General features: G+C 41.2%; 1 protein-coding gene across 1 annotated transcript in view; it reads left to right on the top strand.

Moving 5' to 3' along the window:
• mrps5 (mitochondrial ribosomal protein S5) overlaps positions 1-25,317 on the top strand; it is a 37,989-nt gene that overhangs the window by 9,493 nt on the left and 3,179 nt on the right. The window contains exons 5-9 of the mRNA XM_022189639.2: positions 745-864; positions 5,737-5,771; positions 18,965-19,055; positions 19,853-19,899; positions 22,626-22,683. Of these exons, the coding sequence (XP_022045331.2) occupies positions 745-864; positions 5,737-5,771; positions 18,965-19,055; positions 19,853-19,899; positions 22,626-22,683 (351 nt within the window). The remainder of the gene's footprint in view (positions 1-744; positions 865-5,736; positions 5,772-18,964; positions 19,056-19,852; positions 19,900-22,625; positions 22,684-25,317) is intronic.

The raw sequence follows: 25,317 nt of genomic DNA, 5'->3' as shown, positions 1-25,317 counted from the left end.
ATATTAAGGTTTTGATGGCCGTTTCTTTCTTTTTTTTTGAAGTTCATTGGATTTTGGTTGATTTTTTTCGTTTCTTTGTGAATGTTCTTAAGAAACATTTTTAACATTTGTTTTTTTCCTCTAAAAAAAATGTTCAGAGATTTCCCAAAAATGCTAAAAATGTGAACATCAGAAGTTTCACTGTGAAAATAAATATTTTAATCACATTTCCAAACCTTAAAACGGGTCAATTTGACCCGCAGGACGACACGAGGGTTAAACTTATTTTGAGTTTTCTTGTTAAATTCAACTCAAAACAAGATAATTTCAATATTGTTTGACTGAACAAGATATTTAAGATGCATTGTCTTAAAACAAGTCCCTCCTCCTGCCGAAATGTCTCTTGTTCAGTGAATTTATCTTAAATCCAGTGGGATGAGACATTTAGACTAAGACAAACAGACTTGGTCAGATTTTGAGTTTTTGCAGTGTAAGCTGAGGAGGAATTATCACACAGCAAAAGAAGCTGTCTTTTCATGAGCCACCAGGAAGAAAGCGGCAGGAGAAATGAGGTCTTAATTTTGAGAAACAGAGCCGCCGCTGGTGTGAGACCGAAGCTGCCAATTTGTCTCCACTGTGATCCCCTCTGTTGGCAGTAACTGCTCAGATAATGTGACGATGACTAATGGCACCTTTGAGGTTCGTCACGTCGCGCTCCTCCCAGTCGTCGGCTGTAAAAGTTTTGCCGGTTGTGTCTCTCTGCAGTGCGTAAGAGGGATGAGTGGGAGATGAGGATGAAGAAGAGGGTGAAGAGGGAGAGAGGCTGGACGGGAAACTCCTGGGGAGGCATCAGTCTGGGGTCGCCCGACCCCGGACCCAACGGAGGTAAAGCAAACCCCCCACATGATGCAGAAAACCTTTGAAACGGGTGACTGAAGCGTCCAGTCTTTTCAAAGATTGAAACAAGTGAAAAGACCTTTAAAACAACCCGAGAGCTTTGAAAAATTCATGACACCAATCTAAGGCAGTGACCCTCAGCCGTGTTTTTACCCCCTCTGAACTCCAATCAGTTTCAGGGCATTTGCTTGGTTCCTGTTGTGTTTTTACTCACTGTGGGCTCTTTTTGTACTGCGATATAAAATCCTGCACCTCTATGGAAGCAACACATCCATGACTGCACTGGAAAAAATGCCCCTCTCAAAATAAGAAAAAAAAACTCATTTCAAGGAACTTTTACCTTGAAATAAGTGAAAAAAATCTGCCAATAGAACAAGTGAAAATGACTTGGTAAGATTTCTTGAAATAAGAGGTGATATTTAGAATATTGAGATCTTAACATTAGCTGGGAAACTTATTTTAAGCTCTATTTTACCAGGATTGTCAAACTTAGGTGTCTTAAAATGAGCCAGACATGCTAAAAAAAAGCAGCAGTCTTTCACTCAAAAATAGATGTTTGCTTTCATGTAACCTCCTGCTGTCTTCATTTACAGGCACCAAAAGATATTGTTTCCTTGTGTGAAAAAAATCCAAAAACTCAGCAAAAAAAATTCCCCAAATGTCTGAAAATTTGCAAAACCTTTAGGAAGAAAATTCCAAGTAAAAGTTTCCCTTAAAAGTTTTATTTAAAAAAAAAATCTCCCAAATTTGGCAAGAAAATTCTTGTAAATATGTTTTTAAAAATTTGGAAAAAATCTTTTAAAAAATCCTAAAAATATCTAAGGTGATTCCATGTATATCAGTAAAACTTCTAATATTTTCTTTAAGAACATTCACAAAAAATCAACCAAAATCCAGCGAAATTCGCTGGATTTTGGTTGATTTTTTGTGAATGTTCTTAAAGAATCATTTTTAACATTTCTTTTTTCCACTAAGAAATGTTCAAAGATTTCCCAACAAATGTTGAAAATGTGGACATCAGAAGTTTCAGTGTGGAAATATCTATTTTGTCCACATTTTCAAACTTTAAAACGGGTCAATTTGACCCGCAGGATGAGACGAGGGTTAAACTTATTTTGAGTTTTCTTGTAAAATTCAACTCAAAACAAGATAATTTAAAGATTATTTGACTGAACAACATATTTAAGATTCGTTATCTCATAAAAAGTCCCTCCATCTTGCTGAAATGTCTGTTGCTAGGTGAATTTACCTTAAATCCAGTGGGATGAGACATTTAGACTAAAAATAGGACAAACAGACTTGGTAAGCTTTTGAGCTTTTGCAGTGTACATACAGAAACAACTCACAGTCATCTTCAGTGCTGTATGATGAAGTTTTATTGCCATAAATCATGAAAAAACAGAAAGTATTCTTTGGTTATTTATTTTACAAAAGTTCAGAAACACCCATAATTAGCTCGCATAACATTTTTTCAAGTTTACACAGGTGTTTGCAGTACCTACCTACTATATTACACTAATACTGCACACATTTCCATTTTGCATTTGTGTGAACACAGCTGTCAGTTTAGCCTGATTTGCCTAAAAAGGCCCAGAATTTTTGTCAAATGACTAAAGGTCGCAGCTGAATCGTTAATGGCTTCATGTTTGTGTCGGGGATTGCAGAATTTTTTGTTTTTTGCAGAATCTTGTCACTGCAAACTGTTTATTTTTTTGGCAAATTTTTAAGCAGGCGTACGGAATAAAGCGATTTTGATGAAATATGACATAAGATCGCTGATGATGAGTTCAAGGAACAGCAGAAAGTTGAAAATCAAATCCTTCTTTCTGTTTTTGATAAATGGTGTAATTCCTGCGTGTTTCAAACCTCCCTGTGAGTCTGGTGGTTCAGAGTTTTAATAACAGAAGATTCAATAAGCTTTACTTTACCTGCGTCTTTTCGTTTCTGCGGTCAACAATTCAGAACACAAGCAGCCAGGACCGACCTTCACGGATGCAGAGCTGTAAGTCTGTGTTCGGTGCGGCCCGGAAAAGCAACGCTGAGTGTAGATCATGACACAGCAGGCCTCAGAGGGACGGTGCACTCACAGACCTCCACACTGAGTGGCATGGAGAGACATAATGATGAGTGTAGAGCTGGATGAGGCAGTGGAGGAGTGATGTGGACGTGCTGCTGTGTGAGAGAGTGACAGGTGGAGGCCCGTTAGGACTGATGAAGACGAGGATTTACTGAAGCCTCAAGTGGGACGCTTTCCTAATTTAGAAAGACATCTCTCTGTCTCTCTTCTCTTTTTGCTTTCTCTACTCCCTCCCTGTTCACACTTTGTCCTCCTTCTCTTCAGATTCTTTTCCCTTTCTCTTCCTTTCTGTGTCTTTTCTACTAACAACTCTTTATCTTCCACTTCCTCGTCCATTCTTGTCCTCAGTCTTTCTCTTCTTCCTTCTCTTAACCCATTTTTCTCTCTTTTATTCCTTTTCACTTCGCCTCCTCTGTTTCTCAGTCCTCGGCCTCGCTGTCTGTCGTCATCTCTGTTCTTGGAAACGAAGACAAAGAAGCTTAAATGAGCGTGTTATTTGGACACCATACTGTACAGAAACACAGGGCTCCAGGTTCAGCAGAATAAAATGTCTCGTACCGACTGGATGGAGAGCTGAACGTGAACAATAACTTCAGCCTCATGGCTTTTCTCCTAACTCCATTATGTAAATTTTCCCTTTTTTTTCAGCAAATAGCTGTAAAATGATTGTAATTACAAATGCACTTTTCTTCCCAGCTAATTGCACAGAACAAGAAGTGTCTCCTGCAGAGGAATTAACATTATTATGCCTGCAGACATAAAGTAAACAATAATATTCAAAATGTGCACTCTGACTGAACAAAAAAAGAAAACTACTTCAGCTTAATAACATGCAGTTTTTATTGAAATGTATTATTTTACAGTGACATGGTGTGCTTTGTCTGGTTAGCCTAAACAAGCTAACATTCGCCTCTGTGAAGGTTGTTTGAGCAGCAAGTTCTGAAACAAAAAGGAATATTTCAGTGCCGTAGGCATTTTAACACAAAGTTATTTAAATTTTTCACCATGAATTCTGTATAGAATCCAGATCCCCGTGCACTCTTGTTGTGTTGTTTTTTTTTTTGTTTAACTCTTGCAGCTGGAGTTTTGAAGTAAAGCTTCTGAAACCTGCATCTGGCACCCAGAACTAGCTCTGCTCTGAAGGAACGTGTCCACTAGATCTGGAAATGTCTCACATCCCGTTCATTGATGCTGGTCCGCTGCGTCTCCCTGTAGCTCATTTGCATAAAACACTCCTAAATTATGTAAATTTGACGCGGTGTGTGGAGGTCCAACACGTCGCAAAACTTTGGTCGGACGTCTAAACTAGCCGTCAGTGAACTAAAACGAGGACAGATTCAGCTGCTGCAGATTTGGTCGGAGTTCCGCATACTGCATCGAATTTGCATAAAGTAGAAGTCGAGTCTACTTTATGCAAATGAGCTGCAGGGAGACGCACCGGCTCGCAGCTCCAAATGCACCGCAACCGGACCAGCATGCAACAGGGCACGTTTCACAGAGACAATGAACGGGATGTGCGATCTAGTGGACATGTACCTACACAGTAACATACCGCACACAGACGAGGGCACGTTATGGGATTCCATTTTTCTGACACAGTTCATCACGTGATCATTCAGTGACATGATCTGAACTCCATCTAACCCCAGCTCTCTGTCTGAAGTCACTTTAATATGACGGGGAGCTTATCTCTATCTCCCGCCTTCTTGCTGTCGCTTTATTAATCCATTACATGCCCTTTTTTTGCTGATCAGAGTGTGGGGTGTTCATGCTTCCTGTTATCACATGTCAGTGTATCTGCGTCGTCTTCTTCCTGTTCTTCTGCTTCTTAAAAGTCCGACGCCTTCACAACACGCCGCCCTTCAGGGACGGTAAAGAGCTGCTGCGGTGTAATTGTGAGACTTTCAGTGTCGGCATATAAAATGTCACGTTTGAGTGGAAGTTAAAAGAACTTTTCCTCTCATGCGTTGCCTCCTGTAACAGCAGAGCTCACATGAGGGCTCTGGGCTGAAGGTTGGATTTAGTATTTTATTGTAAACAGCCTCTGAAGCTCACGGTGGCGCGACTCCTGCCTAATCAGCTCTTTATTACAAACCCAGAGGACCGCTGCCGGCTAATTCCAGCTGATTCACCGATGCAGCTGCTGGCCTCCAGTCTCATTACCTGTTTAAACCTCGGTCTTTGCTGGGACTGAGTCGAGCTTGTTTACCTCAAACGAGGCGCTGTAGTTACTCCTTGCTCCGTCTTCTTGTGCTTCTTCTCTTTCATTTCCTCTTGATATTTCCTCTCTTTTCCTCAACGCTAACAAGCTCCCTCACACCATGAATTGCGCTCCTGCACTGCCTCCTCCATGCTCCAACGACTGGATTCATGTGTTCGCTCGCACATGAATCCACTCGGGGCCCGGTGAGTGTGATGTGCACAGAGCTGTAACTGGGGCCGCTCGTCTCTGATCAGGTTTGCTTTCTTACAGATGGCGGGCTAATGTCCCGGGTGAGAGATGTGGATGAGTGTGTTTCTGCGCCTTCTCCTTGGAGCCGGCTCTCCTTTGTTTGTTGTTAATTGGTTAGAAGTGAACAGGCTGCTGCTGGGACGGTAGCATCCTTCAGAGGTCACTGACAACACAAAGTGCAGGCTCGTTACGCTGCTGCAAGGCCTTCTGGGTATTTGTTACGCTAGCAGGAGCCTGGTTTAATCTGTTTACAGTGTGTGTGTGTGTGTGTGCCTCCATGTATTAATATGTTCAAGCCTTTTTATCTGAATTATTCTTCTCTTATCCACAGAAACCTATAAGGACTTTGACTGTCGTGTCATTGAGGTAAGCGTCCTTTGTCTCCTTATTTAGAGAGTCTGATCAAATGTAAATGCACAGTTAGCAATCAGAAAGTTGTCAGACTGAAACATGTAGCTGTCATGAATCAGGAGACCATGTGCCTCCACAATAACAACAACAGAACCCGTGTTAGAGAAGGTTTTCTTACCACTGCCCGTTTCTCCACGGACTGTAAAGTAAAGCAGAAAATCAACATCGGTGTCTGTGTGAGGCAGGATGAGCCAGTTTTTATGTAGAGTCATCACTAGAGGGTCTGCAGCTTCCATAAAGTGAAGAAATGGCCATTTTCACACCGCAAGAGTTTCCATGACTAGACGTGATCCATCGGGTCACTTGATGCGTGCGTGCTGTTTTATTCAACACTCATGTAGGTGTTCATTCAGGTTCAGACAAGTCGAGGCAGAGTTCTGTTGAAATTTTCCAGAGAATCGTCCTGAACCGTGGCACCGTGACTCGTGTGTTTGCTCCACTGAGCTGGAATCTGGTCACAGCCTGCTGATTCTGCTCAGGTTTTATGGTGACAGCAACACAATCTCTGCTCCCACCCTGATATGGCTCCCTGTGATGTCGTCCTTCAGGTTGATGGGTCGCTTTTTTTGTCACAGATCAGAATATTTAGTAGGTGGGACTCGACGTGTTTACATGACGGGACTTCCATGTGGCGTTACAAACACTGCAGAAGGGCTGGGAGTTCTGACTGCATGAAGACTCTGCTTTAACAGTGATGGTGGTCAAATTTAAATCTGTTCTAGAATGGAATAGAATCACTTTATTCATCCCTGAAGGGAAATTCAGTTGTCAGGGTTCTTATCTGTTTAATTTTGAATTGAATAGCCTGACTGCTGATGGCAAGAAAGATTTCCTAAATCTTTCGGTCTTGCAGCGCAGGGATAGGAGCCGTCCACTGATGTTTCCTTGTTCATTCAGACAGATGTGAAGTGGATGATCCATGTTGGTCAGAATGGCCTCCATCTTGCTCAGTGCCCGTCTCTCCACCTCATCCTCCACTCTGTTCAATGTGATTCCAATCACAGAGCCAGTTTGGTTTATGGTTTTCGATTCTTACAGGCTCACTCTCTGAACGTTCTGATGTCATGTTGTACACGCATTCATAAATGTTCGTCAACAGCGACACTAAAAACAGCTCAGATATTTAAAAAAGCCTTAAATCTTTACTAAACAATATCATGCTTTGCACAAACATGATACAGTGTCATCAAATTGTCATATTCGTTTAGTTTTATTGTTTTTAATTTAGATAATGATGTTTCTCTTTACCTCGTCATGGAGTTAATTGTTTTGCTGCTTTATTACTACATAGTGGAACAGTTTGCAACTCTCTACATCCAAACCTTTGCTCTTCATCGTGTTGCTTTTTGAACGGTGCAGAGTTCTCGCCAGGATTTTTTTTTCAGCGTAACGGCAGGTCCTCCTGCACGTGCGCGCGCAATAGACGGGAACGTGCATGTGCGCATGCGCAATAGACGGGAACTGGTCAATCGACAGCAAAGTACGGCTGAGGTGGGGAGACATAAATTAACCTAGATAGGCACCCAGTCGATAAAAACAAACGCACATGGCGTTATCCGTCAAAATAACTGCGCAGCGGCCCTAATCACAGCGTTAACCCTTCCTGTTCGGCCCCCGACCGTGGTCAGGAAGCCCGGGGTAAACCCCCTTCACTTCATCAGCAGCCGTAGAGGCAAAGACACAGGAGCCCAGCCGCATCGAAGAACACTGCAGCCTTTATTGTCTATAAACAGTGGCTGAACCGCACAGTAAGACCAACCCAGCAACTACACACCTTCTCTCCTCCTCCGACTGCACCGACTGCCCGTCTCTCTCACTAGCTCTCCCCCTCTCTCCCACACACGCACGCTGCTCTCTCTCCCACTCTCATGACGGAGCCACACACTCTCATAACAACAGCGTAATCTTTGAAATGCGCTGGCGTAGCGGCACTAATCACAGCGTAATCTTTTAAACTGAGTGTAACGGGCCGTTAAGACAGTGTAACGGGTCGTTATGACAGCGTAACGGGCCGTTATGCTGAAATGCGCTGGCGAGAACCCTGCAGTAATGTACAGCTGATGGTTTCTTGCTTGAAAATTGGCTCTGTAGACGCTAAGAGATGCCAGCTAGCTCCAGACCATCCTGCTCCGTGTTTCCTAACCTGCAGGTCAGCTTGTGGTTCTTAAAACCTTTCTGGTGAATCTCTCGTCACATGGGTCGACTCCATCGTCTTGGGCTGCTGCTGGTGATGTCGGTCTTTGTTCTGCTCTCTGTAAGATGTGAGCTTCTAGTTGCAGCAGGTGGAGAACTCAAGCTGAAAAACGACTTTGTAAACTCCTCCTGCACCATCGCCAACTGCAGTCTTTTCCTGGGACTTTAAACTCACTGGAGAAGCAGCTGCATGCGACTCATTCAGCCTCTACTGTACTGAGAGTACAAAAAATGTTCGGGGAAGTCTAGGAAAGTCTTTTGTGCCTCCTCTGACTCAGTCTGACTGTACAGAATACTGCTGCAGAGCGGCTCGCAGCGAGGAAACTGTTTCCAGGAATCTCAGAATAGTTGAAGATCCAGCGTGGCGTGTGCACATGGATGCAGTTTAGATGAGTAAGGATAGCTGCCCTGAAGCACTGAATGTCAGCCTCACTGCTTTAGCACCCCCCGAGGCCAAACAGTGTAAAGTCAAGCTGGTGTTTGACGTAAATAAATCACGAGTCCTGAAGCGGTGTGTATAGAAGAGAGAGAGATGAGAAGCTTTGAATGGACAGTTCATTTAGATTTTCTGTCTGTCATGTTGGATCTTCCCTTCATTCAATTAGCACTAATGGACCGGAGCCACAAGGTCACACACACATTATCTCATAAGGAGATCGGTGCATGCATCATTCCTGCACGGTAGAGGTCCAGTTTTCATTTATGTCCAGTTCATCTGAGCCTCATCCAGAGACGGAACGTATATGTGCGTCTTTTCTTTCTTTTTTATTGTCTAAATCTGCCAGCTTGTACAACGTTTGTGTATTTATACGTCTCTCTCTCTCTCTCTCTCACACACACACACACACACACACACACACACACACACACACACACACACACACACACACACACACACACACACACACACACACACACAATTAGGTGGTGTGTGTGTCACATTGGTAGTCTTCCCCAGCACTCCTGCCTGCATGAATAAAAGTGGTGTCACAGACATTAGACTTCCCCCTGGAAACCGACGGACGCTTTTATGGTGCCATCGCTTTCTGTGTGTGTGTGTGTGTGTGTGTGTGTGTGTGTGAGAGAGAGAGAGAGAGAGAGAGAGAGAGTAATAGAGTGTGTGTGTACACCACTATAAATTCAGGCCTAATGAAATGAAAGAGGCTTACTGGAATAAAAGGCTTGTCTCCCAAGGACGATGATGCTGGCATGCCATTAGTGAGCACATCTAGTAGGAGGAGGAGGAGGAAGAGGAGGGGAGGAGGAAGAGTGGAAGAGAAAGAGGAGTGAGGGGGAGGAAAAGTTGTGAAAGTGAGTTAGGAAGTCGGAAGGTGAGAAGAAAGTAGAGAGAAGACTGTAAACATGAAGGCAACTCCTCCTCCTGTGTGCTGTTGACAGGAAAGTTAGTGCTGTTATTAGAATATTTAATGCAATAAGGGTTGATCTGGGAAATTATCTGCAGAAATTAGCAGCTAATAACCCTCCCGTTATCCTCATTTACAGGCACCAAAAAATATTGTTCCCTTGTTTGAAAAAAAATCCAAAAATTCAACAAAAAAATTCTCCAAATTTATAAAAATTTGCAAAATCTTCAGGAAAAAAAATCCTAAGAAGTTTCCCTTAAAATATATATTTTTTTAAAGTCCCCAAATTTTTCAAGAAATAAAAATGTTTTAAATAAAATTGTAAATATTTTTTAAAAAATGAGTAAAAATTTTCAAAAAAAATCCTAAAAATATCTAAAGTGATTCCATGTATATCAGTGGATATGAGCGAATGTTGCTGGATTTTGGATGATTATTTTCTGAATGTTCTTAAGGAAACATTTTTTTTAACATTTTTTTTTTCACCAAAAAAGGTTCAAAAATTTCCCAAAAAATGTTAAATCTGGAACTTTTCACTGTGAAAATATGTATTTTTTCCCACATTTTCAAACTTTAAAAAGGGGCAATTTGACCTGCAGGACGAGGCGAGGGTTAATACTCTTCTAAACTCTTTTATTCCTCAAAAAGTCAGAATATTCTGTGCAACTTTATGATACAATTGCCAATAAGATCATTAAATTTTGGAAGTGGTTGTAAAACTAAACTTTCTTTGATGCTTTATTTTGTGGTATAAAAGCGTTTTTGTTGCCTTAAATACAATAATTTCCATTTCCTGTAAGCACCACAGAAGAACTTACCATGCAGCTTTTCTGTTCAGTTTTCCTTTAAGTAGCTTTAAAAATGATCTTATTTCTCATTGACAGACAGGTCCTTCATTAAATCTATATGATGTTTACACTGACAGAAAATATTCACATCTTTTGCAGAATCATCACATGAAAAAGCACAACTAAACACAAAAGCATCACAGGATGCAGCCTCACAGATTCCCATCAGGTTAAATAACATGTCTGTGGCAAAATAAAAAGAAGAAGAGAGGATGACGGAGAGCCGAGGTAACAGCAAAGAGAAGTGATGTTCATGGCCTCCCTCCAGATACAGCAGCCGCTTGGACAGGACTCAGTGATTTCATTAACAGAGATGGAGCGCTGTCAGTGTCAGAGCACGGTTTTCAGCCTTTTTTTTTTCTTCCTTTCTCCTCTCTGAAGTCAACAACCTTGAAAGTTTTGTTGAAAGTAAACAGACTGGATGGGAGGAACTTTCAGTCGGATTGGATGCGTTTAAACAGCCAAGTGGAGGCAAATAGATGCGGTTTAATATCTGAAGTAGGATTACATAAAAGGAAATAATGCAGTTTTATTTGTGATTTCTTAGAGGCCTTCCTCATATTTGTTATACAGGCTGCTACAGGTTCACATCCTCTGTCATCGACGTGTGAAAGCTGAATAAATAGAATCCTCCTGCTGGAAAAGTGAAAGAAATAAGGTTTTTCTCGGTCTTCAGTTTCTATTAAATTAAAAAAAAGAATAAGATTTTGCAGCCATGTGCCACATAATAACCTTAAAAGTTAATTAAGAGGCGCCGGATGCTTGTTAAAATAGATTTGAGAACAGGGTGTCCATAAATGTTGACCCTGGAACACACTGTTCATTAAAACTCATCCATTTGGTTTGAAGATTCTGTGAAGGAATACGATGTTTATCAACGTTAGATGAGATTATGGTGATTTGTAAATGTATAAGTTGTGTGCAAATAGTACATATTTTACTGTTTATAATGAAGGAAATGGCTAGAAGTGCTCATTTAGGTGCTTAAACTCATTAAAACCCCCCTCAAAATAAAGAGAAATTTAAATTTGTTGCAGTGTATTGCCTTGTTGACTCACAGAATAACAGAAACATGCATTTCTGAGTCATTTAAGTGACTCATACACGACTCCTGGAGGCGACATGACCATTGTTTTCCTGCTAATAAACCTCGTTTAGACGGCAGCTTGTCGTGTCATTTAAAGCGAATCATATTGGCTCAGACTGTTTTTGAGTTCTGCTCTTTTTTCTGATCAAATGTGATGGCAGCAGGTTAGAAATCTCTGTAAGGTGATTGAAATGATGCTGTAGCTGTGAAGGAAAATGTGTTTTTAATATAAGAGTTCATTTCTGAAGTGAACAGACGGGTTGATGTGATAGCAGAGTGGTTTTAGCACAGACAACATGGAGACAAACGAACCATCAGCATTCATCCTCAGTTTATCATTTCCACATTACAACTTCCAGATCACAGAGTGTCTACAAAGAAACACAACATTTAGTCACCTGGAACTGAACCATGGAGGATTTTACTTTATGATCAATACGACAAAAGTCAAACAAAAAAACCTAACGAAAACATTGCAAAAATAACACGCAAAATGACAAAAACGAGACACGACAAAAACGAGACACGGAATGACAAAAACGAGACACGGAATGACAAAAACGAGACACAAATGACCAAAACGAGACACAAAATGACCAAAACGAGACACAAAATGACCAAAACCAGACACAAAATGACCAAAACCAGACACAAAGCGACACAAACGAGACACAAAACGACACAAACGAGACACAAAATGACACAAACGAGACACAAAATGACACAAACGAGACACAAAAGACCAAAACGAGACACAAAATGACACAAACGAGACACAAAATGACACAAACGAGACACAAAATGACAAAACGAGACACAAAATGACCAAAAGGAGACACAAAATGACCAAAAGGAGACACAAAATGACACAAACGAGACACAAAAGGACAAAACGAGACACAAAGTTACAAAAACGAGACACAAAATGACAAAACTGAGACACAAAATGACAAAAAGGAGACACAAAATGACAAAACTGAAACAAAAAATGAGACAAACCACACAAAAACAAAAAAAAGAGACTCAAACCAAACGGATGAGTTTTAAACAAAAACGAGACAAAGAGTGACAAAAGCAAGAAACAACGAACCAAAAAAGTCGACAAACACAAGCAAGACAAAAACAAAACATAAAAGACACACAAAACAACGAATAAAGCAAAACACAAAACGACAAAAATAAGACGAAAACACAAGCGAGACAAAATGGAAGGAAAATGACAAAAACGAGCAACAAAGTGACAAAATATATATGTAGGCAGTCTGATGATCTCTAGTAGTTCAACATTCACTTGACTTTTTTCTGCATACTTTTGCTTAAATATCATTTTCAATAGTCTGTGATTGCTTTTAGACTGTTTCTACAATGTGCATTTCGTATTTTTCCTTAATTATAAGAGCTCACCACCTTTTCTACCAGTTTTGCAAAGTGAATGCTGCATTATCAACCCATCAGAGGTGCCAGAAAAAAGTACAAATGCAACCCATTAGGACAAATTATAGTATTTTAAAGCTCAAAGGAAAAGTTTTTGAAAGTTTGACTAGCAAATTGCTCACCATTAAGAGCAGGAATGTATGAGGAGAACTTTTGGTACCAAGAGCTAGACAAACACAGGAATCAGATCCACGTTTACATTATTTCCACACAGACACACAATAAGTAGATGTAGCAGTCTGACACAAAGCTGCAGATTGAATAGCTTTAATGCAGGTAGTCGGGTATTAATTCTGCTGAAGCTGCTGTAGTCTTTGAGCCGTGTGTTTGCAGAGTGAAGTGTAAGAGCTGCTGTGTAGCTGTGCGTCGTAGTGTTGGTGGAGGTCGGTGCTCTCATGCTGCCTTCTGCTTCCATGCGGTGAAAAGTCGTCCCCTGCACTGCAGCACATAGACGGATCCAGGTGGGCGAGGCATGCAGCAACAGATTGAGAAAATAAGAGCTGAAGGTGGAAGCGTCCTCCCACCGGCGTGCTGTCGCTCATCCGGCGGAAAGAAAAACCCACCCATCTGCTCCACCCGAACTGCTGCTTCTTCACCTGCGACGACAAACAAGGCCCAAAATGCTCCCCTCAATACAAGAAAAGAGACTTATTAAAAGGAGCTTTTACCCTGAAATCAGTAGAAAAAAATTGCCAATAGAACAAGTGAAAAATGGTTTGGGAAGATTTCTAGAAATAAGATATATTTAGAATATTGAGATCTTAGAATTAGCTGGAAAACTTATTTTAAGCTCTATTTTACCAGAATTGTCAACCTTAGGTGTCTTAAAATAAGCCAGACATGCTATAAAAAAAAAAAAGGCAGTTTTTCACTCAAAAATTGATTTTCGCTTTCATGTAACCTCCTGATTTGACATGTATTAACCCACCTGTTGTTCTCATTTACAGGCACTGAAAAATATTGTTTCCTTGTCTGAAAAAAATCAAAAAATTCAGTATAAACATTCCCCAGATTTCTGAAAAATTGCAAAACTTTCATGAAGAAAATTCCAATAATTCCTTAAAAGTTTCGCTTAAAAAATTTATTTTAGAAAAATCCCCCAAATTTGGCAAGAAATTTTTTGTAAACATTTTTTTTTAAAAAATGAGTAAAAATCATGAAAAAAATCCTAAAAATATCTAATATTTTCTTTAAGAACATTCACAAAGAAACAAAAAAAAAATCTACCAAAATCCAGTGAATGTTGCTGGATTTTGGTAGATTTTTTTTTTGTTTCTTTGTGAATGTTCTTAAGAAACATTTTTAACATTTGTTTTTTTCCTCCAAAAAAATGTTCAAAGATTTCCCAAAAATGTAAAAATGTGAACATCAGAAGTTTCACTGTGAAAATAAATATTTTAATCACATTTTCACACTTTAAAACGGGTCAAACACGAGGGTTAAACCTATTTTGAGTTTTCTTGTAAAATTCAACTCAAAACAAGATTATTTCAAGATTGTTCAGCCGGATGCACCTTCGCGTTGCCAAGAGAAGCCACATCGGGTCATGTCGGGGCTCCTCTGCCTTGTAACTTTGTGATTAACGAGATATTTAAGATGCGTTGTCTTAAAACAAGTCCCTCCATCTGCTGAAATGTCTCTTGTTCAGTGAATTTATCTTAAATCAAGTGGGATGACACATTTAGACTAAGAAGACGACAAACAGACTTGCAGATTTGGAGTTTTTGCAGTGCAGAGCTCGACATCGAGACGACGCCTGAAATCTGCATTTTGATTTGCAAAAACAGCAATCGAGATGTCCTCTGGTTGCAATATTTACAGAAGCAGAGAGTTTCCTACACATTTCAGCAGAACAAAGGGTTTGTTGTTGCCCCTTTAGCAGCGTGTGTTTGCATGTTTAATGTAGCGAAAGGCCGGAAAACGAGTCAAACATGTGGCGGTGTGTGGCAGTGTTAGGAAGCCGTCGCTGTCTGTGTGTGTTGTGCGTCCTGCAGGGTTGTGTTTGCAGTGTTTTGGTGTTTACCCTGACCTCAATCCTTCCTCCATGGCCCTGCAGTGGAGTTATAAACCCTTTACTGAAGTGTGTGTTACATAAGTGGGGAGGCTGGGGGCACATCTTCACTTTGAAGTTCCGTCAGCCCAAATCCAGCACTGCTCTGTCACTTGCTCTGTCTGCTGGGGATGAAGGGGCAGAGGTGAACTGCGCTTTTCTCTTTTATTTTAGCCCAGAAAGGGCGCCGATGGTGAGCAAGTGTATGAGCTGCTCGTAGGAAGACACAGACAGACGCTTGGATCAGATTCCTTTGTGTCTATGGTGTTTCGGGTCACGTTTGAAGATTGTTTTATGCTTTATAGCCTCAGAAAAAAAGAATCTGCATTTTCTACTACATTTCCTTTCTAAAAATGAGAATATTTTCTGTGACGGTGCCTCATTATGGATGAGTTTTGCCTACTTTCAGACTCAGTGGAGGTTTAGATTTGCCTTTTTCTCATCGTTTTGCCTTTCAGTGGGGGTTTCTTGGGTAAAACAAGCTTGAAATTGAAGTTTAAGCACCTTATGTTGTAGTACCACTAATAACCACTAGGTGCTTGCGCCAAAAACATCTGGCTCCAGTAGACTCCTATTAAAATTCATCAACTTCTCTCATGAAATACTAAGACAGTGCATTTTATTCCACAAGTCATCATGATGTCCTCGGTTAGATGTGGTCCGTCTGATTAATGTGCTGCTGGTCATTTTGAAAACAATGAAGAAATTAAGTAGATGTTCAGCTTCAAAGAGAAGCGTGTTTTGAGGTAATGCTGTCTTAATTGACGAGCTGTTTGGATGAGGCAGGAGCGTCGTTTGCTGTTGAACTCAAGTCCTGTGCATATTATTTTGATTCCGTTGCGATACAATAACTGTTATTAATGTTAAACAGCACAAGTATGGCTAGAAGCAGAGAGAAGTAAAACATCTCTTTTGTGCAATATGATAAAGTTCTAGTCTCATAAATCATAAAAAAAAGGAGAAAATAAGTTGAAATAAACTTATAATCCATTTCTACAATGTTTTTCTAGGTTCCCACAGGTGTTACTAATTCCGGTAAATAGTGGCTCTACACACGACAGACGGTTTACTACTATGGATATTTTTCTACATACATTTTTAGTTTGTGCAGCTGGAAAATTCCTGAATTTTTGTCACATGACCATTGGTCACAAATGAGTCTGTTATCATGTCATAGTTGCACCAAGGAACACGGAATTTAATTTTTTTTTTTACAGAATGTGGTTACTGTAAATGGTCTGTTTTTTGGTGAATATTTGAGACATGTGGAATAAAGTGATTTTGATTTAAAAACTCTGAATTTTAGCTTAGATTTGGGGTTTTTTCCCAATGAAACTGACAAAAGGGACACATGATTAGCTCAAGGAGCATCAGAAAGTTGGAAGTCCAATAATTCTTCCTGTTTATACATTTTTTTTACTGTAATAAATAGAGCAAAATTTGGCATTTTTAAAAAATAACATGCCTTTTCAACCTGCTGGTGAGTTTGGAATAAATCTTGAGCTTCCAGCGACCAGGTCTCAGGAGAGCTGACTCCATATTTGTTCAACCTGCAAACAGACAGTAGTTTAGACTTTCTGTATTTAGTTTTTTGATCATAATGCATTCAGAAGTGTGTATTTTATCTTGTCGTGGATGGCCGTGGTAAAAGCTAATTAATGCAGCTTTAAAGATAGAATTTGTAGTAACCCTGAATGTTGAAAACTGTAAAATTAGAGTTTTTATGAATAATGTAGCAAACGGTCCCAGGACATAAAAGTATTTTCTAATCAGCGCTCTAATTAACTTAATTAACTGGGCTTAATGAAGTCATCGGTACAACAGGCTGTGTTTTATACATCATTGTGACATTTAGCGGCTCCGCTGCCTCTCGTTGTCGTGGTGAATTTAGATCTTAGCAACAGGAACCTGTGTTTGTGTTCATGAAGGTTTTTTTGGGGGGGGAGTCAGCAGTTTGCTCATCTGTTATCAGAACACCACAAACACTTTGACACTTCACGCTACGACACACCGTCTCTTTCTGATCGTGTTTACACAGCAGCATCTATTCCTATATCTCTATTTCACACACACACACACACACACACACACACACTACAAACACACACACTGTACACTGCACACTAACCACTGCATCCTCTCACACACACACACACTTTCTTTTGAAGCTAACTTTTCTTGCCTCCCAGACATTCCTTTCACTTTCTTCTCTTTGCTTTTCCTCTGATTTCCTGCTACACCTTGTTCCTCCTCTTAATCAGATTAATCTCTTCTCCTAATATTGTTTCATGTTTACAGGCAGTCAGTCCTCTTTTCTTTCCCTTCTTCTTCTTTGCTTTTCTCGTCTCTCTTCCTCTCCACCTCTTTCCTTAGTTCTTCTCATCTGTTTTTCATCCTCCATCGCTCCTCTTTCCTGCTTTTGTCCTCCTCTGCTCCTCCCTGCTCTCTGTGGTGTGTCCATGCTGCCCCCTGCTGGTTCACAGGGTTTTTGCATTAAAGGAGGAGGATAAGATGCTGCATGTTTGGTGTGCTTTAACCGTCAGTTGTAGTGAACGAAAGCTGACATTTTAAGAGATAAGTTGGAAAAAAATGTGCTTTAAAGAATAATACCATATTCCACATTGAAATCTTTAATTATGACGTTTTCACTCACTTCAGAGTGATTACTGCTACTACAAACCCGTTTTAACCCTCCTGTTGTCTTCATTTACAGGCGCTGAAAAATTTTGTGTCCTTGTCTGAAAAAAATCCAAAAATTCTGCAAAAAATTCCCCAAATTTCGGAAAATTTGCAAAACCTTCAGGAAGAAAACTCCAATAATTCCTTAAAAGTTTTATTTAAAAAAGAAATCCCCCAAATTTGGCAAGAAAACACTGATGTCCACATTTTCAACATTTTTGGGAAATTTTTGAACAGTTTTTGGTGGAAAAAAAGAAATGTTAAAAAAAATGTTTAAGAACATTTCACTCGATTTTGGTTCTTTTTTTTGTGAATGTTTTTCAAGAAAATATTAGAAGTTTTACTGATATATATGTACGGTAATCACTTTAGATATTTTTAGGATTTTTTTGGAAGATTTTTACTCATTTTTACTCATCAAGGATTTTCTTGCCAAATTTGGGGGATTTTTTAAAATAAAACTTTTCAGGAATTATTGGAATTTTCTTCCTGAAGGTTTTACAAATTTCCAAAAATTTGGGGGATTTTTTTGCTGAATTTCTGGATTTTTTTTTCAGACAAGGAAACAATATTTTTTGGTGTAAATAAATCAAGGCAACAGGAGAGTTAACTGCCACAAATACCTGAAATCATAAACAATCTTGTAAATATAAATGGAGCTGTTACATAATATTTAGATCAATTAAGAGGGGTTTTTAAATATACAAATTTCCTGATATGCTGACTTGGTAACGTGACCTCTGTCTGTGAATAAAAGAGCACATAATGGATCATATCAGTAATAACGGCATTATCCACCACAGCTGATGTGGAGTTGGGTAGTAGAGGTGCAAAGTGTCCTGAAATCTGGCCAGTTTCATCAGATCAGAGCAGATTTACAGTCCTTCCAGTGTAATAATCCATCTCTACCTCCTGGCTTCCTTTTGGTTGGATGCACCCAGAATAAAACAGAGTCTTGGTTCAAAGCCTAAACCTCCTCAGCAGCAGTGATGCTGCTCTAATCTCCTTCTTAGTACCTGAGCTCCACAGACCCACCAGAGGAAACTCCTTATCTGCAGTCTTTGGGTCACTACCTACAGCTCATGGCCACATGTGAGGATTGGGACGTAGATGAGCTGATAAACTCAGGTCCTTGCTTTGGGGCTTTCCACCTCGACAGCATCACTGTAGACGAACCTTCCTGTCCATCTCTCTCTCTGTGAACAGGACGTAGAAATATTCAGACTAGAATCTTTCCTTTTCCGTTGAAGCTCTGTTGATCTTCCTCTCAGTCCTTCACACTCTGCTGCAGACTGCTTCACTCCACGCTGAGCAGCGACAGCATCATCTTTTAGAAGCTGCAGTAGAACGCAGCAGAGGTTACGTTCAGGACGTCCAGAGATGAATGTGGTCGGTGTCGTCTGTCAGACTTCCAGTACTGTGTTCATATGGCTGCTGAACGGGAGCGTCCAGGTGTCAGATGGTGTTATTTATCTGTGATTGTTGTTTTGTAGGTTAAGAGTGTGTTCAACATGACGGCCAAGGAGGGCAGGAAGAGGTCCATCAGCTGTTTGGTCGCCGTGGGAAACGGAAACGGAGCCGCAGGTTTGAATCTCTAGAAATTCTAAGCAACTTTAACCCTCTAAAAACCAAATTACACCATTTATCAGAGTGAGAAGCTGTAAAAACCTACAGAATTATCTGTTTTTTCATCTTTAATGTGCTGTGTGATTGGGAAACTTAACCAAATCAAAGATTAGAATTGTGATATCCCATTAAAATCACTTTATTCTGTGTCGAGTTTAAATATTCACCCCCAAAAATAATTTTTAATATAATTTATAACTGTGAGGTCATTCAGGTCTGCCCAACAATCCCAGTTTTTATGATTTGACACCATGACAGTTTCCATATCGCAGTGAGAACTGAACTCTAATAACATGTGACTGGAGCAGGAAACATCTGAGGGGTCAAAACATGGGTGTTTTATTACAAAGAATAAACATGGAAAGTCATTTTACCTACTATTTGAATTTGGTTAACATGCAACAAAAGTGGAAAAGCCTTTGAAGCGTCAGTGTGTTTGTTGCTTTTTTCTAAAATACTTCAGTATCTCTAGATTTGCTAAAGTGCAGGAGATGGTTTTGACAGAGGTGAGCAGGAAAAGCTGCTCTTCTCACTCTTCCCTGAGTGTTTCAGAGCCGCTCTATTTAAAACTTCATCCCTGCTCGTTACCTTAAAGGCTCACAGTCACTGCAAACTTTACAGGACTTTGGTTTCTGCTCCAGTTGTTACAGTCTGGGAGTAAACGTTGTTTAAATATCGTCAAATAAAACTGTTAACTTTACATTTTCTCTGATCCACTGATCTTACTGTTTTTAAGCTGAATCTTTTCCTTGCAGGCTTTGCGTTGGGTAAAGCACCAGATAGATACACAGCTATGAGGAAGGTGAGACCACAAAGTTCTGCTTTATTCCAAAGAAATCATTCATGTTTAGCTCTGCTTTGTGTAAAATAATCAGTGAATAGTTTGTTGTGTTGACCCCCAGTAATTTGCTTGATTTAAACTGCATTACAATGAATTTGTTCGCGCTTATCTTTTTATATATGAAATCCAAAGAGCAAAGCAGTAGTAGCTGAGTACTTCTGGAAATTATTTAACTAATGTTTCTGTCATTAAAAAGGCACATTTGGATTTGGATCCTCAGGAGCTCAGTCCTCCTCCAAGGCTGCTCAGACGTTCATTTCTGACAGATGGGATCTTGAAGGAATTCCTGTCAGAAGCTAAAGCCTTTGATGTAGATGTACCCACAGATAGAATGCGTGTGTTCTGCATGTGTGCGTTATGTACGGATACCGGATCACGTGACCTAAACTTGTAGCGGGCGGCTCAGAAACACCCCCACAGTTTAATCAGCTGTTCCTTGGATCATTTCTGACGGATAAGTCCTGATAAGTCCTCAGAGGTGGATTTGTAGTAGGATCACAATCAGCTGATGTAGTGTTCACTGGTTGTCATGGTTACTGTGACGCCGTGCCGCTATCTCACAACGATACAGAAATCTTTAACTAATTCGTGGATCCAGACTATAAGCTGCTTTACTGCCAGAATCTGATCACTTGGTCCTTGAGTCATTTCTGAGCTTCCCTGAAAATTTCATCCAAATCCGTTTGTCTGCTTTAGAGTGATGTGACAGACAGACAGACAGACAGGCAGACAGACAGACAGACAGACAGACAGACAGACAGACAGACAGACAGACAGACAGGCAGACAGACAGACAGACAGACAGACAGGCAGACAGACAGGCAAGCAGACAGGCAGACAGACAGGCAGACAGACAGGCAGACAGACAGGCAGACAGACAGGCAGACAGACAGGCAAGCAGACAGGCAGACAGACAGGCAGACAGGCAGACAGACAGACAGACAGACAGACAGGCAGACAGACAGGCAGACAGACAGGCAGACAGACAGGCAAGCAGACAGGCAGACAGACAGGCAGACAGGCAGACAGACAGGCAGACAGACAGACAGACAGACAGGCAGACAGACAGGCAGGCAGACAGACAGACAGACAGGCAGACAGACAGACAGGCAGACAGACAGGCAGACAGACAGGCAGACAGGCAGGCAGACAGGCAGGCAGACAGGCAGACAGACAGGCAGACAGACAGACAGGCAGACAGACAGGCAGACAGGCAGACAGACAGGCAGACAGGCAGACAGGCAGGCAGACAGACAGGCAGACAGACAGACAGGCAGACAGGCAGACAGACAGGCAGACAGACAGACAGACAGACAGACAGACAGACAGGCAGACATACAGGCAGACAGACAGGCAAGCAGACAGGCAGACAGACAGGCAGACAGACAGGCAGGCAGACAGGCAGACAGACAGGCAGACAGACAGACAGACAGGCAGACAGGCAGACAGACAGGCAGACAGACAGGCAGACAGACAGGCAGACAGACAGGCAGACAGACAGACAGACAGACAGGCAGACAGACAGACAGGCAAGCAGACAGGCAGACAGACAGGCAAGCAGACAGGCAGACAGGCAGACAGACAGGCAAGCAGACAGGCAGACAGACAGACAGACAGACAGGCAGACAGACAGGCAGGCAGACAGACAGACAGACAGACAGACAGGCAGACAGACAGGCAAGCAGACAGGCAGACAGGCAGGCAGACAGACAGGCAGACAGGCAGACAGGCAGACAGACAGACAGGCAGACAGACAGACAGGCAGGCAGACAGACAGGCAGACAGACAGACAGGCAGACAGGCAGACAGACAGACAGACAGGCAGACAGACAGGCAGACAGACAGACAGACAGGCAGACAGACAGACAGACAGGCAGACAGACAGACAGACAGACAGACAGGCAGACAGACAGACAGGCAGACAGACAGGCAGACAGACAGACAGACAGGCAGACAGACAGGCAGACAGACAGACAGACAGACAGGCAGACAGACAGGCAGACAGACAGACAGACAGGCAAGCAGACAGGCAGACAGACAGGCAGACAGACAGGCAGACAGACAGACAGGCAGACAGACAGACAGGCAGACAGACAGACAGACAGACAGGCAGACAGACAGGCAGACAGACAGGCAGACAGACAGGCAAGCAGACAGGCAGACAGGCAGACAGACAGGCAGACAGGCAGACAGACAGGCAGACAGACAGACAGACAGGCAGACAGAGAGGCAGACAGACAGACAGGCAGACAGACAGGCAGACAGACAGGCAAGCAGACAGGCAGACAGACAGGCAGACAGACAGGCAGACAGACAGACAGACAGACAGACAGACAGGCAGGCAGGCAGACAGGCAGGCAGACAGACAGACAGGCAGACAGACAGACAGACAGACAGACAGACAGACAGACAGACAGACAGACAGACACCGATCATCACATAACCCATCTTGACAGATGTAATGAACTTAACCGAGAGTGATTTAAGAAGCAAATTCTTACTTAGATTTTTCTTCTAAATACTGTATTACATAGTTTTAAGCTAATAATTATATAGTAATAATAATGCTTTCACCTGTTAATGCCAAAGTGAATCTTCTCTGGCTACTGCAGTCACCAGTCTTTTTCATTAGAATTCTTACAGCAGAATGCCCACATTCAGTCTGTGTGTTTGTTGTTACTCTGCAGGCCAAGAACAGAGCCATCCACTACCTGTACTACATAGAACGATACAACAACCACACCAGTAAGTCCTTTTCTCCGTTCACTAGCATCATTTCTTTCTCGGGCTCCTCATTTCATTTGTTTTAATTTCACTTTCGGTTCCCGTTTAAATTCTTCCCTGCAGGACGTCATGTGGTCTGTGACTCTGTAGAAACATCTGATGAATAAAATCCAGAATAACTCCAGCTTCATAGAGCAGATGATCTGAATAAACTGCTGTGATTCGTTTGAATCTGTCCCAGACAAACTACACGCCTATTCAGCAACAGTTTTTAATCAGAGGACTGCAGTTAAAGGGTTAAACTGGAGAAGAAACATGTTCAATGAAAGTTAGAATCCTAAAGTGAAAGTATTAGGCATTTAGTGGGCATTTTCTTGAATAATTTAGCATTTTATTTGCCATATTCAGGGTTTCTTGCTGCATTTCATTAAATTAAATGGTTTTTAGGAGATACTTTGATTAATTACAAAACAAAGTGAAGCTTAAAAGCTGCTCATCAGTTTTAACAACCGCACATGTGTGATATAGGACTTGTTTAGGTTCAGTAGCATGTTGATTTATTGAGGAAAAAATGATTTTTCTGTTAAACATGAATTCAAGAGCACTGCTTCACCTCATACAGAGCGGAGCATCTGATCAGACTGTGGTTTCCTCGCTGCATACATTTACATATGAATGAGGTAAAACTGACACAGGTGAGCATAGGCAGAGTTTTTTTGGTTTGTTTTCAACCTAATCTAAGTGACTCTTTCTTTGCAGGAAATCCTCATAGTTTTTGTTGTTATTTAATATGTTTTATCTTTCAGTTTTGTCTCTAAATACTACGACGTCCGTGAGCCTCAGCTGCTGTTGTCTGGGGCAGATTCAGAGCTCTTCTTTATCCAAACACGATGCCAAAGTTCATCCAAAGTCCTTTATTGTCATTGCACAGTGTACAACAAAATTAAGCAGCAATCCTGTCCGTGCAGTCACAAAATCAGACAACACTTTTAAAGGTACTTCTCTGAAATGTGCAAAGATAAAATCTGAAAAGTCCAGTCGAGGAATCCGATGTAGACGAGAATCAGTGAATCTCCTTATAGGTGTATAAGCAACTACATGAAATAATAGTGAGTTTGTAGAACATAGAAGATAAAGTAATGGCTTAAAGTCGGGTGAAAACCAAGAAATCCATACAAGCTGCTCAAAATTGACCCCAAATCCAAAAAGGAATTGATTAAAGCTGCTTCTACAGCATCATTTTTCTGTAATCTTTAGCATTAACTGGCTGTTAGCAGCTCAATTTCAGGTGTTATCGGATGTTCAAATGCAAATTTGGGTTCATATTTTAGTTTCAGCAGGACATTTTCTGGCTGTAAAAGTGCTTCTAAAGCGACTCACTCAGTATTTTCTATGAGGAAAAATGAACGGGACTGAAATGTCCTCTTCACATCTCCTCTACTTCCACTCCTGTTTGAAAACCTCTCTCCGTCTCTTTCACTCCTCTGGTCCGACACCATCCCGTCGTTTTCCTGCTTGTACTCTCAGAAGTGACATAATCTTAAAAATGGATTTGTGAAGAAAAGGTACAAGAGTTAAAATGCACCGCTTGTACTTTTTTTTTCTAAAACTCCACTTGGCTTCCTGTGCTGCTGCTGGAGGGCAGAGCCAGAAAGATTAATGTGAGTGAGTCATCGGCCTCCAACGCGCCACCGGAGGAGAAACTTAGCTTCATTCTTTGGCCTAAAACCAGACGAGGTGTGTGTGTGTGTGTGTGTGTGTGTGTGTGTGTGTGTGTGTGTGTGTGTGTGTGTGTGTGTGTGTGTGTGTGTGTGTGTGTGTGTGTGTGTGTGTGTGTGTGTGTGTGTGTGTGTGTGTGTGTGTGTGTGTGTGGTTCTGCGGTTCTGCATTTCCACCCAGCTTGACATCCAAACTGTGTTACATTGAATTTTTGCAGGTTCACAGAAATGAAGCGCCACATGCCGGCTCTCTCTGCGCCGCCATCTGCAGCCTGTCTGTTTGATTGGTTGTTTGTTTACTTCCCTGTCTGTATGTCATAGTCTGAAAGCTTCCGCATCATTTTTAAAACCACCTTTATTGATCCCTGAGTCGACTCTTTATTTACTTTTATCTGCAACTTTTGCACAGTTTGACCCTGTTTGATGCTTCGTGAGCTAACTGTAGTAGCATGTTAGGAGGTTTTGGTGCCAGTCTAGTTGTGAGATTTTTCTCCATATTTGGTCTCAAAGTGTTGTTCAGGAGATCACTCATCTGCATGTGAGGAACTCCACTGTTTAACGTGCTGTTTTGCTCAATAATTAAACCCCATAAACAAATTGAACACAGCAGAGAGGCTGAAAGTCTGGCTAAAGTACGCAAAGATCCACGTTATGTGATTCCATCTTCTCCCCAAATCCAGAAGACGGATGTTCACAACAGTTTTGCAAAAATGCGCATTAGGGATGGACTGATATGTTTTGTTTTAGGGCCGATACCAATGCTGATTATTGAAGAGACGCTGATAATTGCAGCCAAAATACATTTCATGTAAAGTTTTAACAGCGTGCGACGGCAGAGAACCTGTCATTCATAACTTTTGTTCCTCATTAATAAGGGGTACTATAACTGAATATGTAAAATATAAATTATGGGATGGACTGAGTTTTCATTAGTTTG

The sequence above is a fragment of the Acanthochromis polyacanthus genome, chromosome 15, assembly GCF_021347895.1.
Source record: "Acanthochromis polyacanthus isolate Apoly-LR-REF ecotype Palm Island chromosome 15, KAUST_Apoly_ChrSc, whole genome shotgun sequence".
Taxonomy (NCBI): Eukaryota; Metazoa; Chordata; class Actinopteri; family Pomacentridae; genus Acanthochromis; species Acanthochromis polyacanthus.
This window is presented reverse-complemented; position numbering and strand designations above follow the sequence as displayed.